This window comes from Martes martes (genome assembly GCF_963455335.1).
Source record: "Martes martes genome assembly, contig: scaffold_380, whole genome shotgun sequence".
Taxonomy (NCBI): Eukaryota; Metazoa; Chordata; class Mammalia; order Carnivora; family Mustelidae; genus Martes; species Martes martes.
In genome coordinates, this window is record NW_027666688.1 from 28,918 (window position 1) to 43,833 (window position 14,916).

General features: G+C 37.4%; 1 protein-coding gene across 1 annotated transcript in view; it reads right to left on the minus strand.

Moving 5' to 3' along the window:
- Window positions 1-14,120, minus strand: part of LOC308337841 (GRIP and coiled-coil domain-containing protein 2-like) — a 40,912-nt gene extending 26,792 nt beyond the window's left edge. The window contains exons 1-7 of the mRNA XM_080831380.1: window positions 13,980-14,120; window positions 13,528-13,584; window positions 12,390-12,474; window positions 11,243-11,310; window positions 6,559-6,663; window positions 3,381-5,852; window positions 2,214-2,283 (exon numbers count right to left, since the gene is read on the minus strand). Of these exons, the coding sequence (XP_080687506.1) occupies window positions 2,214-2,283; window positions 3,381-5,852; window positions 6,559-6,663; window positions 11,243-11,310; window positions 12,390-12,474; window positions 13,528-13,584; window positions 13,980-13,985 (2,863 nt within the window). The 5' untranslated portion in view covers window positions 13,986-14,120. The remainder of the gene's footprint in view (window positions 1-2,213; window positions 2,284-3,380; window positions 5,853-6,558; window positions 6,664-11,242; window positions 11,311-12,389; window positions 12,475-13,527; window positions 13,585-13,979) is intronic.
- Window positions 14,121-14,916: the final 796 nt, after the last annotated feature.

Consider the following 14,916-nt stretch of genomic DNA (forward strand, 5'->3'; position numbering starts at 1 on the left):
TTGGCTCAGGTCATTATCTCAGGGTCCTGGGATCAAGCCCCCTATTGGGTTCCCTGCTCAGCAAGGAGTTAGTTTCTTCCTCTCCCTTTGCTCTTCCCCACCCCCACTTGTGTGCTCTCTCTTTCAAATAAATAAAGTCTTTAAAAAAAAAAAAAAAAAGAAAAGATATCCTAGAAACTCAAGTACTGTAGGACTTTTGGTGGCAATGTGCAAATCAGGGTCATGTAGGGGAAATACCAGACACAGTTAAATACTTAGGCTCCATAGGCACACTCCTCTTGGTTGGCAGGTGTGATTTTTACAACTAAACCCATAATGTGTTTTATGTATCCAATCCTGATCTCTCCCTTAATGTCTTTAGCAATGTCCTCTATTTCAACTCCTGTGTTCCAGATCTTCCTTCTTGCTATTTCTGCTTAAGTTACAATCTGAATTTCTGTCCTTGCTCATTAATCTAGATGTACCTGTGCTCACAGCCTCTGCTGCTACAGGTGACTTCTGCTACAGGTGACTGTCTCTGTGTGTGCAGCACCTGCCAGCAATTCCACTTCTGCATTTTATTCAGTACCTTCTCACTGACTCAGGCATCAGTGCAGCAATGCACCCTCCTTCTTGTGCAGCAAATCCCCCCAATATATTTTTTCCAATATGCAGTAAGGAAAATATCAAGAGCTTTAAAGCTAAGAGCAAACAGTGGAAGCACCAAACAGGATGGGAAGAGGTTATAGAAGGACTGGTGAAACATCACACACACACACCAAAAGGCAAATCACCACATTTCCCATCTGGATTTTGTCTCATCTCTTTCTTGTACAGCAAAACTCTGTGTTAAGAGTTGTGTACACATGCTCTGAAGTTTCTCTTCTCCCATTTTTTTTTCTTGAATTCATTTCAATCAGGTTCTGGCCTTAGTATATCACAGAACAGGTTATCAGGTTACCAGTGACCTCTATGTTGCTTAGTCTAATGATTAGTTCACTGTACCAATGTTACTTGACCTATAGCAGCATTTGCCATGATTAAATATTTGTTTCCTCTTGAAACACTTCCATCACTTGTGCTTCATTGGTTTTAATTTCCAAGACATTTTATGCTCTGGGTTTTCCTAACTCACTGGTTACTCCTTCTCAATCTCCTTTGCTGTTCCTAACTTTCAAATTTTTAAATGACAGATAATGTCTCTGATCTTTTTTTTTCTATATTCCTTTCCTTGGTGATCTCCATCTCATGGCTTTTAATGCAATTATTATGTTAACTGCAACTTTTTATTTCTGGTCTAGCTACCTCCCTCTAACTCCAGATTTGCATATTTAGCAATCTACCTGACATCTCCATATGGGTTGTTATTTAAACATGTCTCAAACTGAGTTCCTAATCTCATCTAACTCTACTTGCTCCAATCATTCACCAGAAGAAAAACAGGATTCATCATAAAATCTTTTACTTCCTCCTCACCCTCTCCCCTACCAGACTAACTGGGCACTAAACTGAAGCATTATGGCCACATTACTTAACACTTCAAAGTATTTGTTTCTTCATTTTTAAAGGGGAATAAAATGGCTACCCCATAATGTTAGTTTGATGAAGATGTGTTAGGAGAAATTTCCAACTGCTCTGCACACGTTCTACTGCTTTTGTGATGGGACTCCTTTCCCTCCAGGAACTTCTTGGTATGCTCCCTGATGTTAAATATGTTAACATACACGCACCTGTTCCCTCTTGCCTCTTCTCTTGTCAAATTTCTCATTCTTCAAGACACAACAAAAGTATAGCCTATTTTGTGATGTTTTTCCTAACTCAAGACAGACAGTTAATCATGCCTTCCTGTAATGCCAGCACTGTATCTTGTCCACACCTCAAATTACTGCAATGACAGCCCCTTCTCTGAAGACATGGTCTGTATCTTAATCACTCTGCTATTACCATAGCCTGGCCTTCAAATAAAGTTTGCTAAATCAATGAAAAATCCCAAGACAATCATGGAACCATATATAAAGGGAATCACATCAGTCCTCTGGATTACACAAGAAAGTGGTAATTTTGGAAGAGAAGGCAAACAGATGGCAGAGAAGCAAGAATGGGGACATTAGAAAGAGACAGCTAGTTATTACGATTTAACAACTCATTAACTGGTTACCACATTTCTCAATAAACTCTAACACTAAAAGAATGTGTGTAATTCACTGTAACGCCATAGGCAAAACCACACTTACCTATTTTCTCTTCCAGGTCTTTTACTAAAGAAGATTGATTATTTTCCACAGGTGATTTCTCTAAGGAATCCTAGATTTTATAGGAAAAACAAGAAAAAAATCACTTTCTTCCCCCTGATGAACTGGCCATCATGTCATGCATGAAAAAATCCTCATTAAAGAAAATTCACATAAAAAGCAATTTGATGAAAAGTCTTTTTCTCACCTTTATAGACCACGTAATACTGACTTTATCATGCATACAGTATTTACTATTAAAAAAAAAACACAGCAGTATCCAAGGTCAAGATGAACAACCTGACACATATAAAACACATAATACAATAAGGAAAAGATTAAATGATTATAGTTCGTCATACTTTCATAAATTTTTGGAGAAAAATCTAAAATTTTGGCTGAAGTTAAACACTGCAATAGCCCAGTTTTCTGCTCAACAGTGCTCTTTAAGAATTAAAGTATTATGTAGGGTGCCTGGGTGGCTCAGTGGGTTGAGCCTCTGCTTTCGGCTCAGCTCATGATCTCCGGGTCCTGGCATCAAGTCCCTGGGCTCTCTGTTCAGCAGGGAGCCTGCTTCCCACCTGCTTCTCTACCTACTTGTGATCTATCAAATAAATAAATAAAATCTTTTAAAAAAAAGTATTCTGTATATCACACAAGAATGAAATTCAAGTCTTTTTCATGTTGTAGTTTTGATGGTGACTGGGTGGACGATTTTGACCAAGACATTTAACCCCTTAATCATTTAATCTTATGCAAGATCAAGATTCTAAAGTGATCAAAATAAAAAGTGACCAATGTGGACAGAGGATACACAACATGAAAATATTTAATGTACTTTCAGAAAATTGTCACTTGAGCTTAACTGATGAAAATTTACTTCTAACTTCAAAGTGTAAAAATTCAATGTACATATTTTCTAGAATCTAGGACTAGGATTAAGAATTTATTTAAATTAATAAAATTGAGGGACGCCTGGGTGGCTCAGTTGGTTAAGCAGCTGCCTTTCGGGTCGTGATCCCAGGGTCCTGGGATCGAGTCCCACATCGGGCTCCTTGCTCAGTGGGGAGCCTGCTTCTCCCTCTGCCTGCCTCTCTGTCTGCCTGTGCTCACTCTCTCTGACAAATAAATAAATAAAATCTATAAAAAAAATTAATGAAATAATAGTACCTTTAATAACAACAACTCTGCTTTCACATCCTCTAATTCAGCTTCTTTTTGCTCTAGTGACAGCCTCAGATTTTCAAGTTCCTTTACAAAACATTGTTCTTTTACATCATGGGTTTCATTTTTGTTACATAATTTTTGAGAGGCTTCTTCAACTTGACTTAAAAGATTCTGATTTTCGAGTCTTGTTTTTTCATTAGCATTCTTCATTTCTAGAAGATCAGACTGCAAGGCCTCTTTATGTGACAGCGTTTCTTCTAACTCTTTCCTTAAGAGAACTTTCTCTTGTTCATGGTCTCTTAGTAAAGACCGAAGTTCTTCACACTGAACCACATTTTCTTCTTGAAGGCACTCAATCTTTTTTTCTAACTCTGCTACTCTTTTATCATATTGAAAAATCAAGTTGTGTTTTCCCTCATTTATTTTAGTTAAGCATTCACCTATAGCTTGCAGAACATTCGCAATATCTTGCTCTTTGTTTTCTTCTGAAATTTTGGACTCCATCTGCTTAAGAAAACCATACAACTGAGTTTTGACAGATAACTTCTGAACCTGCTCATTTTCAAGAAGTGTACTTAAATTATCTCGTTCTGTAACCACTAACTGAAGTTTCTTTTCTAATTCAGAAAGGTGTTCCTTAAGCATAAAATCTCCTTCTTTTTGGGACAGGAGAGCCTCTAAATCCCTATTTAACTGATTCTTTTCTGAACTTAATCTATCATTTTTCTCATAAAGAGACTTGACTTCACATGACAGTGCTTCTTTGTCTTCGGAAATAGTTTTTAATTGAATCTTAAGCTTCTCTAGGTTTTGGCTATTTTGAGCCTTTTCTTTTAAAGTTTCTTCTAGTTCTCCTGTTAATTCATTTACCTTTTGTTCTAGTTCACTGTTGTACTGGCTAGTTTGCTCCACTTTTTCCCTAAGTTCTATAATCAATTTTTTTTCCTCTTCATATTTTTTATGGAGATTATCCATCTCTTCATGAGAAGATTTTATTTTACTTACAAAAATATTTTTTTCCTCAGTAAGAGAACTTATCTTTGCTTCAAATTCTTGTAACATGGTATCTTTCTGACTGAGACTAACTAAACATACTTCATTCTTTTCTTGAAGACTTTTTATGGTATTTTCAAGTTCTGGTACTAATTCTTGTTGGGATAACTTTTCATTTTCTCTCTGGAGATGATTCACAGTTTCAAGAAGAGCATCTTTTTCATTAAAAGCAGTTCTGAGCTTCTGCTGAAGTTCATTAACATCAGATGCTTGTTGTTGCTTCATTGATTCAAACTCTTGACTTATTTTCCCAGCGGATTCCCCCAGTTCTGTTTGTAAGATTTCCATAATCTCTCGCAAACTCTCATAATTTAAAATTGCTTCTTGCTTTTCCTGCTGTAGGTTTTCACACTGCTCCTTAAGACCCTGTATTTCAAACATTAATGTTAATTTTTCTTTTTCTGAGCCTGACAAAAATGTCTCATTTAGTTCTGATACTTCTTTTTGATGCTGTTCCTTAAGACTTTGTACTTCTTTGTTATGTTGTTCTATAGTATAGCAAAATTGTTTATTTGAATCTTCTAGCTCAGACTTTAATTTTTCAATTACACAGCCCTGTTCTTCTTTAGCTAGCAACAATTCATTAATTTTAAATTCCAAGTCTTCCCGTTCATGAAAAAACTCATCTTTTATATGTTGTGCATCAATTTCAAGTTTTAATTTGAGATTATTCATATAAGTTACCTCATCTTTTAAGATACTATGTTGAGACTCCAGTTCCTTTAAAGTATTTTCTAAATGTTTGACTTTTTCGTTTACTACTTGTTCTACAAAAGCATCCTCTTGTAAGACCAAAGGACACATCTGATTTTCATGGTTTGCACTTGGCGCATTCTCTAAGTTTTCTAATTCACATTCATATTTCTCTTGAATGTTCCTCTCAGTTGCCTCACATTGTCTGACTAAATTCTCCTTTAACTGGTTTAAATTATTTACTTCTGCTTCACGTTCTTTAGCAGATGCTTCAATTTGGTGCATCAATTCTTCAACCTGCTCTTGATGTATAGCTTTCAATTGCAAAAGCTCTTCTTGCAAACTATTAATATCTTTTTGGTAATGCTGGGAATTAGCCTCAATGACTTCTTGGAGATGAGTAATTTCTTTCTCCTTTTCATCTGTGGCAGCTCTTAATTGTTTTTGCAGACATAAAATTTGCTCCTCAAAGGCTGGCCTAATATTCTGAATCTCCTCTTGTAGTTTTTTAACATTATCTTCAGAGTCACCCTGAAATTTAAGTTGTTCAGAAAGTTCTAATTGTTTTTTGGTTGCTTCTTCCAGTTCCTTTTGCAAGCTAGATTTATCTTCACTGTGCTTGAAATGTACTGCCACTAATTCATTTTTCAGATTTTCAATTTCTTTCACATAGTTTCTTTGCGATTCTTCAAACTCCTTATGCACATCCTCCATCTTAGTTATAGAGTCCTATTATAAACACAAGCACACAACAATTATTTAAGACAAAAGAAACACCTGCCTTCAGGAAAAATATTAGCCACAGGCCAATTAAAAAAGGAAGCGAGCAAAAATATACATACAGAAACATGATACTGAGATTCCAAGAATTGTGCGCATGCTGTGACTACCTTAAGTAAGACAATATACTGCATATCAACAGTACTGAATATGCTATTCAAAGTGACGACTAAAAAAACAAACAACACAAAGTAATAACTAAGAAATAAGAAATCTGAGTTTAATTTCCTTTTAAAAAGTGATAAATTATGTAAGTTGCATTAAGTCAAGACTTTAATTAGTATCTCCTGAATAAAATAATAAAGAACTTTTGGAGAAAGTGAGCCCAGACCCAATATCTTAGAACTGAATAGATAATGATATTTAGAGTATGTTTGAGAATCAATTTACTTAAGTAAGTACTCTTTCACAAAACAAGTAATCTTTACTAATTTTTAATTAAGAATGACATTACAGCAATAAGGAAGATTAAGCAATGCAACAATGTTGGGTCCACTTCTATGTAGCCAGGTGATCTTATTTTTTTTTAGCTATCAATTTGTTTCCTTGTAAATTATTAAAGTCATCAGATCAGATGCTTGTTAAGGTCTTGGCTTTAAAATTCATGACATATTAGTTAACAAATAAAAAAACTAACTTCAAATGGTCACCTTACCTCAACCTCTTGCTTCATTTTAATATTTTCCTTCTTCAGACAAAGACACTGTTGCTCAGTCTCTGCTTTTTCCAGAAGAAGGGCATCCAGACGTTCAGTCAATGCCTGTTTTGGAACAGGATGATTTGTTTGCCTGAGGTTAAATATGGTGGATTGATCACATGCATAATTTTCTCTTCACTTTTTCCAAACCACACTAAAGTAAGGATAAAAGACTTAAAAAGGTCTATACAAAAGAACAAAGAGAAAAGGAGAAAAGAAGTGAGGATATGGGAAATTTCACCATATTTTTTGAAAACTGAAAAGTGAAGGATGAACTGAATTAGAAAGAGGAAAAGTATAACTTACAGTACCTTTACAAGGAAACACATATAAGAAGCTGGCAAATACTCTAGGAAACTAAATGCTCGGAAACTGGAGGCCCCAGATACTGTTAAGGGAAGTATAATGTATGGGATTCAAAAATTGGGGATTGGTTGAAAATCTGAATAGGAAGTGGTTAGAATAATAGGCAAGAAATCACCCGTGTCCTGTCTTCCTCAGAGACAGGTTTGTTCTCTGCAGAAATTAAACAGGATCGGAAGTTAATGAAACAGAAACTAAATCAACAAGAGTCAGTTCTTTGAAAAAAAAAAATGCTAATGAAACAACTAACAAGACTGACCAAGAGAAGACAGAAGTCACAATCAATCATAAAAATAATAATAAAACATATCTACATATAAATCAGAGATACAACAGTTTAAGAGAGTATTATGAACAATTATTTGGCAACAATATTAAAAACTGAAGTGAAAGGTATAAAAGTTGGTGGAGAAATACAGCTTCATTAACTCAAGGAAAAAATTAAAAAGCGCAATTAATACTACAACTACTTAAAAATCAAACTAGTGGCTTAAAAGTTGTCTACGAAACAGAAGGAAGTTTTACAGGTGGATTCCATCAAATTTTCAAAGAACAGATTATCCAATTACATATGAACTTGTTCAGACAAAATAAGAAGGAATTCCCAAGTTATTCTATAAAATTTGCATAACTTGATACAAATATCCGAGGACTTTACAAACAGGAAAATCATAAGTCCAATTCACCATGAATCCAGATAAAGTTAATCCTAAAGGTTAAAATCTAGATAAATGTTAAAATGCGAAGTGTTAGTCCACTATCACCCTAGATCTGCTTGCCTCTGAACTCACATGAAATAAAGAAAAACTTTGTTTAATAAAAACAAAACATGCAGAAAATTTAGAGTTTTCTATCAAGCTATAGCTATTATTCAGCCAAGGGTAGATTAAAGCTATTTTAAAATATGGGATGACAACATTTTCCATCCCTTCTTAGGATGCTATTGAAGGACATGCTCTACAAAGATGAAGTTAACCAAGAAAGTCAATGACATGTTGCCTAGCAAATAGGGGCCAATACAGGAAAGCAGTGTAGAAATTCACAGGATCGTGGCACAAGACCAATTCCAGTAAAACTGTGGCAGACGTAGAGAATGACAAGAACAAATTAGTGCAGGACAGAAGGCTCTAGAAGGAGGTGGTCCATGAAAAAAATGGAAAAGATTATCTGATTGCTTTGACCATTCTAAAGTAGGAGTTGCTGTGAAAGACAGCTAAATTTTCATCTGCTGTAATGGCAAATTAGTAACTAAACGTCTAAAGCGAATAAATCAAGGAATAGCAGTATAACCATATTATTTAGAAACAGAAATAATTCTGCAAGTTACTTAGTATTATAATAAGCTCTTTAGTTATTAGCATTACTTTTAAATACATGCATATATTACTTTGGTTAAAACAATTTTAGTTTTAAAATTAGTTTTTCACACTACATAATGCATTGCAACATAAACTTCTGATTGCTAAATATCAGGGGAAGCCTAAATACATTTATTAAATTTAGGAGATATATAGAGGCCATCAACTGAAAAAAGCCAACATAGATTTGATTCCAGCAAAGACACAGTAACAAAGATGATTGTACTAGAAATTCCATTCTCTTAACATGCCGTTTTCACCTTCCCCTTGCCCTTGGAAGCAGCATGTAAGTTCACTTCAAATTTTGACATGGAAAATACGGATTATTATTCCTATTTTTAAAATAAAAGTCAAACATTCAGCTTTGAATAAAATTTTAGATGTATCCCAATGCACTAGAAGATCACTACCAGAAATAAGATGATTTCCAGAAATTTTAATTATAATTAAAACTTTTTTAAAAAGACATAAATTTTTAAGATTATATGAAAAACAGAAAGTTCTGTATTCAGAGTCACATTTTTCCAGGGTACTTTTCCCAATGAAGAGATAAAACTTAGCAAGAATTTTTCCAGAGGTGTAGAGAATACATTACATCACAGTTTAGGATTTTTCTAAAACAGAAAAATTACTGATAGCAATGGAATAACTGATATATACCTCTTTCAATCACTCCCCTAAGTACTTCTCTCATTAGAATTACAAGCCAAAGGTTTTGTTCCCATGAATTTTACCAAAGTTACTTTCTGAAACTTGAGTGGTGAGGGTAACATGCTTTAATATGAAATTAACCTGAAAAGTAAAGCTCGTTAACTTAGACAAATTTTCTAATCTCCTCTTCAGTAGTTTTTTTTTTTTTTTCTTTTAGTTATTTATTGGACAGACAGAGATCACAAGTAGGCAGAGAGACAGGCAGAGAGAGAGAGAGGAGGAAACAGGCTCCCTGCTGAGCAGAGAGCCCTATGCGGGGCTCTCCCCAGTAGTTTTGACAGAAAGGGAGAATACACCAACTGGGGATAAGGAGGAAATATAGGGCAGATATTTAGATATTCTGGAATGCAAGTGTGTACCAAGTATTTCAAGGGCTAAGAGTTAACTGATACTAAATAGGAAAGAAGCCTCTGTGGTTCTCTCTTCAAATACAAAACCCCCCTTTTAGTGTGTATGTGTTAAATACCCCAACAAACAAAATATGCCAGTGACATAATTACAATAAATTATTATTTTTTTAAAAGGATTTATTTGAGAGAGAGAGAGAGAGATAGTGACAGATAGTAGGTGCAAAGTTGGGGGGAGCGCAAACAGGGGAAGTACGGAGCGTTCTTGGAGACGCCGGCTACCCACTGAGCAGGGAGCCCAATGCAGGACTCGATCCCAGGATCCTAGGATCAGGACCTGAGCCAAAGGTAGATGCTTAACCAACTGAGCCACCCAGGTGTCCCTATAATTAATTATCGAGAACTTATATGACAGATGCAATTTTAAGTGCTAAGCATGTATTAACTCAAAATGCAACACCTCTATGAAAAGTAGGTATTATTATTTTCTCTAGTCTACAGGTGAAGGAGCTAAAAGGGAAGAAACTTAGCTATGGCCACATAGGTAGTACATGGCAGAGCAGGGACCCAAAGATCTGAATCAGGTTGTCTGGCTCTAGAGTCAACACTCTTAGGTAAATATCAAGTAGTTTTACTTTAGCTATCACTGATTAAGAAAATACAAAATGACCAAATAAGCAAAGAAAACTACTATGAATCCAGTAATACTTAAGTAAATCAGTACACTGTGAATCCAAATGGTATCTGTGCACACTGTGCAAGCTTTATATACTGTCTTAGCTAAATAGAGAACAAAACAACAGTGCATGATATGCATCGGGATTTAAAGCTTTCTTACAGTAACTCTCTGGGAGTCCTTCAGTTGTACACTACTCACAAGTTGGGAGGCCCCTAGTAAAAGAATATGATAATTTATAAATGTATAATCAAAGAACAGGTATCAAGACTCAAATTGTAAATACAAAAAAGGAAAATAATTACTGCAGAGCTTTGAGAAGTAAAGAAACTATAAAGAAGGTTAGGCCAAACTGGGGGTGAGGAGGCAGTCAGTCAGGATTAAGGGCATATAAATAAGAATAACCTTCTTTGACAGGGAGTAACAAAATAAAAATAGTACCCTATAATCTGGTAAGAGCACGCAAAACTTAAAAGAGAAAAAGAGAGCCTGGTTGAGGAGGTATCAAAAAAAGTCAAGTATGACATGAGGCATTTACCATACAGCCATAGAAATGGAAAAAGCATACTGATAAACTGCAGCACTATCCTGAAAGAACGAGAAGTCACTGGTGGCTGACACATGTAGAGGATAAAGGAAACAGGAAAACTGAAGAGTCTCTAAAGTTAAAAGTCCTGAAAAACAGTGCTGCCACTGGTTGTCCAGGCAAGAGGATTTGGTCTGAATATGAATATGAAGACAAGAAAAATGGGTAAATATTTCTTTCCCCAAACAGCTATAAATGTCAGTAGTCACATCCAGGGATATATGTCTATTAACAGATTATATGTATCTATCAGCCTAAAAATCATCATCAAATTCCTGAGCATGGGTCTTCTGAGGGGGAGAGGGAAGAGCAGGGCTGTGATTAAGGCAACCCCCTAATTACAGAGTGTGGGGGATGAAGACGAGAGGAAGAAACACTCATTTTAGAACAGAAAGGGACGGAGAGGTCATTTAACTCTTTTTACAGGCAACCAGAGAGGTAAAAAACTTAACCAAGGGCAGGGAGGGAGTGAAAAAACAGGGACAGAAAGCCAGACGGCTCTGGCAGACTGACAGCTTTAAAGGAAATCTGGTTTGTCATTAGACATTTCCTCTAAGTAAATACATAAAAATTAAAGCGATATTTGCAACTGTTGCATTACCTTAATAATATCATCAGTTCCTCCAGCAACAGGTTTTGATTTCAATTCCTCAATTTCTTTCTCCAGTTCTAAATAATTATTTAAAAAAAACCAGTTCAGAAATGAAGAAATTATTATCTTAAGTAGTAAGTACATTCTTAAAAAACACTAAATCAGAATACATTTAAGCAGCAGATATTTTGAGAAAGTATTAACTTTACCCAGTATGACCTTTTGCTTTCCTTTTTCTTACGGAAAACTCATGATTAATATACCCAACACCTTAATTCAGCAATTATTACATGGATTCTTGTTTCATCCCGACCTATATTTACTTCTCCCTTTTCCTTTTTTCTTACCCATCCTGATACTTCTGAAGCAAATCCCAGACATATTATTTTAGTTGTAAATAACTTCTTACTGTATAATCAAAGCAACAACTAACCTCATGTTAAGCATAAATGCTAACCTATTTCATTAACTCATGTCTAGGTCTGGAGCCTAAAACACCTTTCTAAATGTATTACTCTCTTTATCACAAGCTGATCCAACCTCCCTAAACACAATTTGACCTTTTCTAGTAGAAAATAAATCTTGGCTTTTAGGCTGGGCAGTTAACATTTGTTAATGATTGGAAATTCATGGCCTCCCCACACATATTAAAAAGGATACTAATATCTACATCCTTCTGGAATATAAGGGAGAACAGGCAATCAATCAACTTCAGCAAATAAATATACTTCAACATTCCAGGAATGGAAATCTTTTATTACTTTACTTGAGGCCTCTTTTTACCTCTTTGGGCTCACAACCTTATGTCTCTAACATTTCAACTGATTGCTCCAGGAAAAAAAAAATGCTTTTTCAGATCAATATACAATCCAAATGAAGTAAAAAAAAAAAATGTGCTTAATTTTAACAATTTTTTTTAGGGTCCTCTTCCCTGATTTTAATAATTCAAAGATAACTGCAGTTTAGAGATGTGAAATGGGAAAAAAAACCACACAGGCAAATGGTTAAAATGTTAAATAATAATAGATTTCATTATAATTATTATTTTATTGGATATACCAGTAAACAAAATAAGCAAATATACTATTAAAAACCCATTATTTTTAACCGTGTTTCAATGAGATTGTGGTGAAGATGAATATTTTCAACTCAATACCTGTACATCTGGATTTAGCTTTCTGTATTAGCATCATCTGTTTCTTGGCAAACTTGATAAGATCTTCCTTGGGCAATGTTTCAAGCTGAAAGGTGTAATGATGTTACCAGTTTGTTATATCTCATGTTTCTATTATACCACACACACACACACACACACACACACACACACAAACATAATGCCCTCCTAAAAACATCCTACTGAATAAATCTTTGTCAGTCAAACCACATTTTGAGAAAGCAGCAAATGCAACTTCAACTAAACAATTACTAGTTAAGCAATTACTATGAAATGTAAAAAACCAACACATATCCTCTTCTGTACATATATTCTTGTTTAGGTTAAGACACGTTCTGGGTTTTGATTTAATTGTAAAATTAGGGGACTGGGACTAATTCTACTTATAGCTCCTTGGAGCTGTAAAATTATCCTATTCAAGGCTGAAATCAGTTTATGGCTACATGAAAACACGTAAGCATAATTAGAGTAACAAGAAGAATCAGGGTGCAGTAAGTCTTTTTAAGAAATCAGGGAATTACTTAACCCCTGGGCTCAGTTTTCTCATCTGTAAAATCTGGATAAATAAGTACCTGTTTTACCATTTAATCTTACCATGGAGCTTAAATGAAGTAACTAAGTGTTCAGGTAAGTGCCAAAAACAGTATGCAAGCAATAAACCACTATCTTCTTAGTGGTTAATACTCACTGAGTATTAAATGTATGGGACCATAAAAATCACCTAATTCAACTTTTTTTTTTTTTAATTGGAGAAGCCTACAGAATAGAGTCCCTTGAATCCCACTTACGTCACTGCTCTTTCCACTACACTATATAAATGCTCACAAATTAGATTGCTTTAATGGTTGAAAAACTGCAGAATCTCTCAGCAGTGCTAACCAAGAGCAGGAAGTAAACAAAAGTCAACTCTTTCCACAGCACGGAACTTCAAAAACAAACAAACAAACAAAAAGACCAAAAAACGAAAAAACAAGATTGGTTACTGTGTGAATTAAAATTGAGATCCCTTGGAGAAGGACTTCTTTTAAATAGGCCACCCCGCTACCCATGCCAAAGTGCTCCATTCATCACCCCTCCACCCTTCGGTGAGCCAGCTAGTAAAGTAGTGTATTCTTTTCACCTTAGACTTCCCGGTCCCAGGGGTGGCTGGTGAAGCCACCCCATCTTGAACAGGATCCTGCAAAACAAAATCAAACCCGGGTGTCAGAACTCTTCTCCTAATCCCAGACGGAACGCTGGAATCTTTATAGGTAAAAGCCTTTCCGTGGAATCAAGTGTAGGAAACTCCTACGTGAGAAAGAACTAGGGAAGGGGGGGGGGTCTGTCGTGTGGGAAATCGTGTACAGTCTGGCTGTACAGGAGCCAGGTAATCGCGAGGGGCTGACTCTGGGGCAAGAGCGAGAGACGGGGGCAAGAGGGAGAGACGAGGGCCGAGCAGGGCTGCGGGGCGCGGAGGGGAGGCTGCCAAGCCCTCACACTGCGCCCACCCCCGAGTCCCGAACCGCGGCGCGGAAAGGCCCGGCAGGGAGGTGGTGGGCCCCGGTCCCACTCTAGCCGCCCCGGCACCGTTACCTCCATGGCAGCCGGCCCGTAGTGGCCACGCAGCCCCGCGGCCCGGCAGCCCGGCAGCGCCACGGCCCCGCAGCCCCGCAGCCCGGCAGCCCAGCCGCCGCCTCCGTACTTCCGTCTGCGGCCGCCTCTGACGTACCCTCGGCTGCAGGTTAAAGGTCGCGCTTCTTCGGGGAGGCCCCACCCCCCCGCGTCTCCATAGCTACAGCCCGGTGACGCTTCCGCTTCCGCTTCTGCTCCGGGAGGAGGGTCCTTGCGCGCGCTCTGCCCCGCCTGCTGAACTCTCCGCTCTCCCTGGCGCCTAGCGGCTGCCTAACGCACACAGAAGAAAGTTTCCGCGGGGTCACCGGGTGGGTCATACTCTGGTGTTGAGTGACACAAACCCTGATGGGTTTGAATCCTGCCACTGCCATTTATTGGCTATGAGAATTGGGGAAATTACCCCTCAGGGCCTCGTTTTCCTTATCTTAAAATCCAGTAAAGACGATGGGAGTACAGGATTGGGGGTAGGCACCCCCGAAAGGCCAGATACCTTGCTGTTGAGGGGAAGCCTCAGCGTGCCTGTCAGACAGACCGCTGATTTCGAGGCGTTTCTTAAGGCAGATGTTGTCTGGCAGGGTGTGAGCTTCCTAGGGAGCTGAGGAAGCCAAGGATGGAGCTTCTCCTGAAGCATGCATTTCTTGGCTCTTGAGAGGAGGTCCCCCGGGGAGCTCTGCCCCAGAGGGCTCTGAACCCATGCTGGTATGGTAGGAAGCAAAAGAGAGGGCCTCTCTCAGGGAGTTGGGACAGAGATGGGGGAAGACACCAAACAGGAGAAGAGAGCAAGAATCCTTACTTCCGAGGGCACAACCATTAGATTTGCTGTTTGAGTGGCCTAAGCTGCTGTTGTGTCCTGACTGGCCCTCCTTCTGTTTGGTGAAATGGTTTACCGTCATCCCTA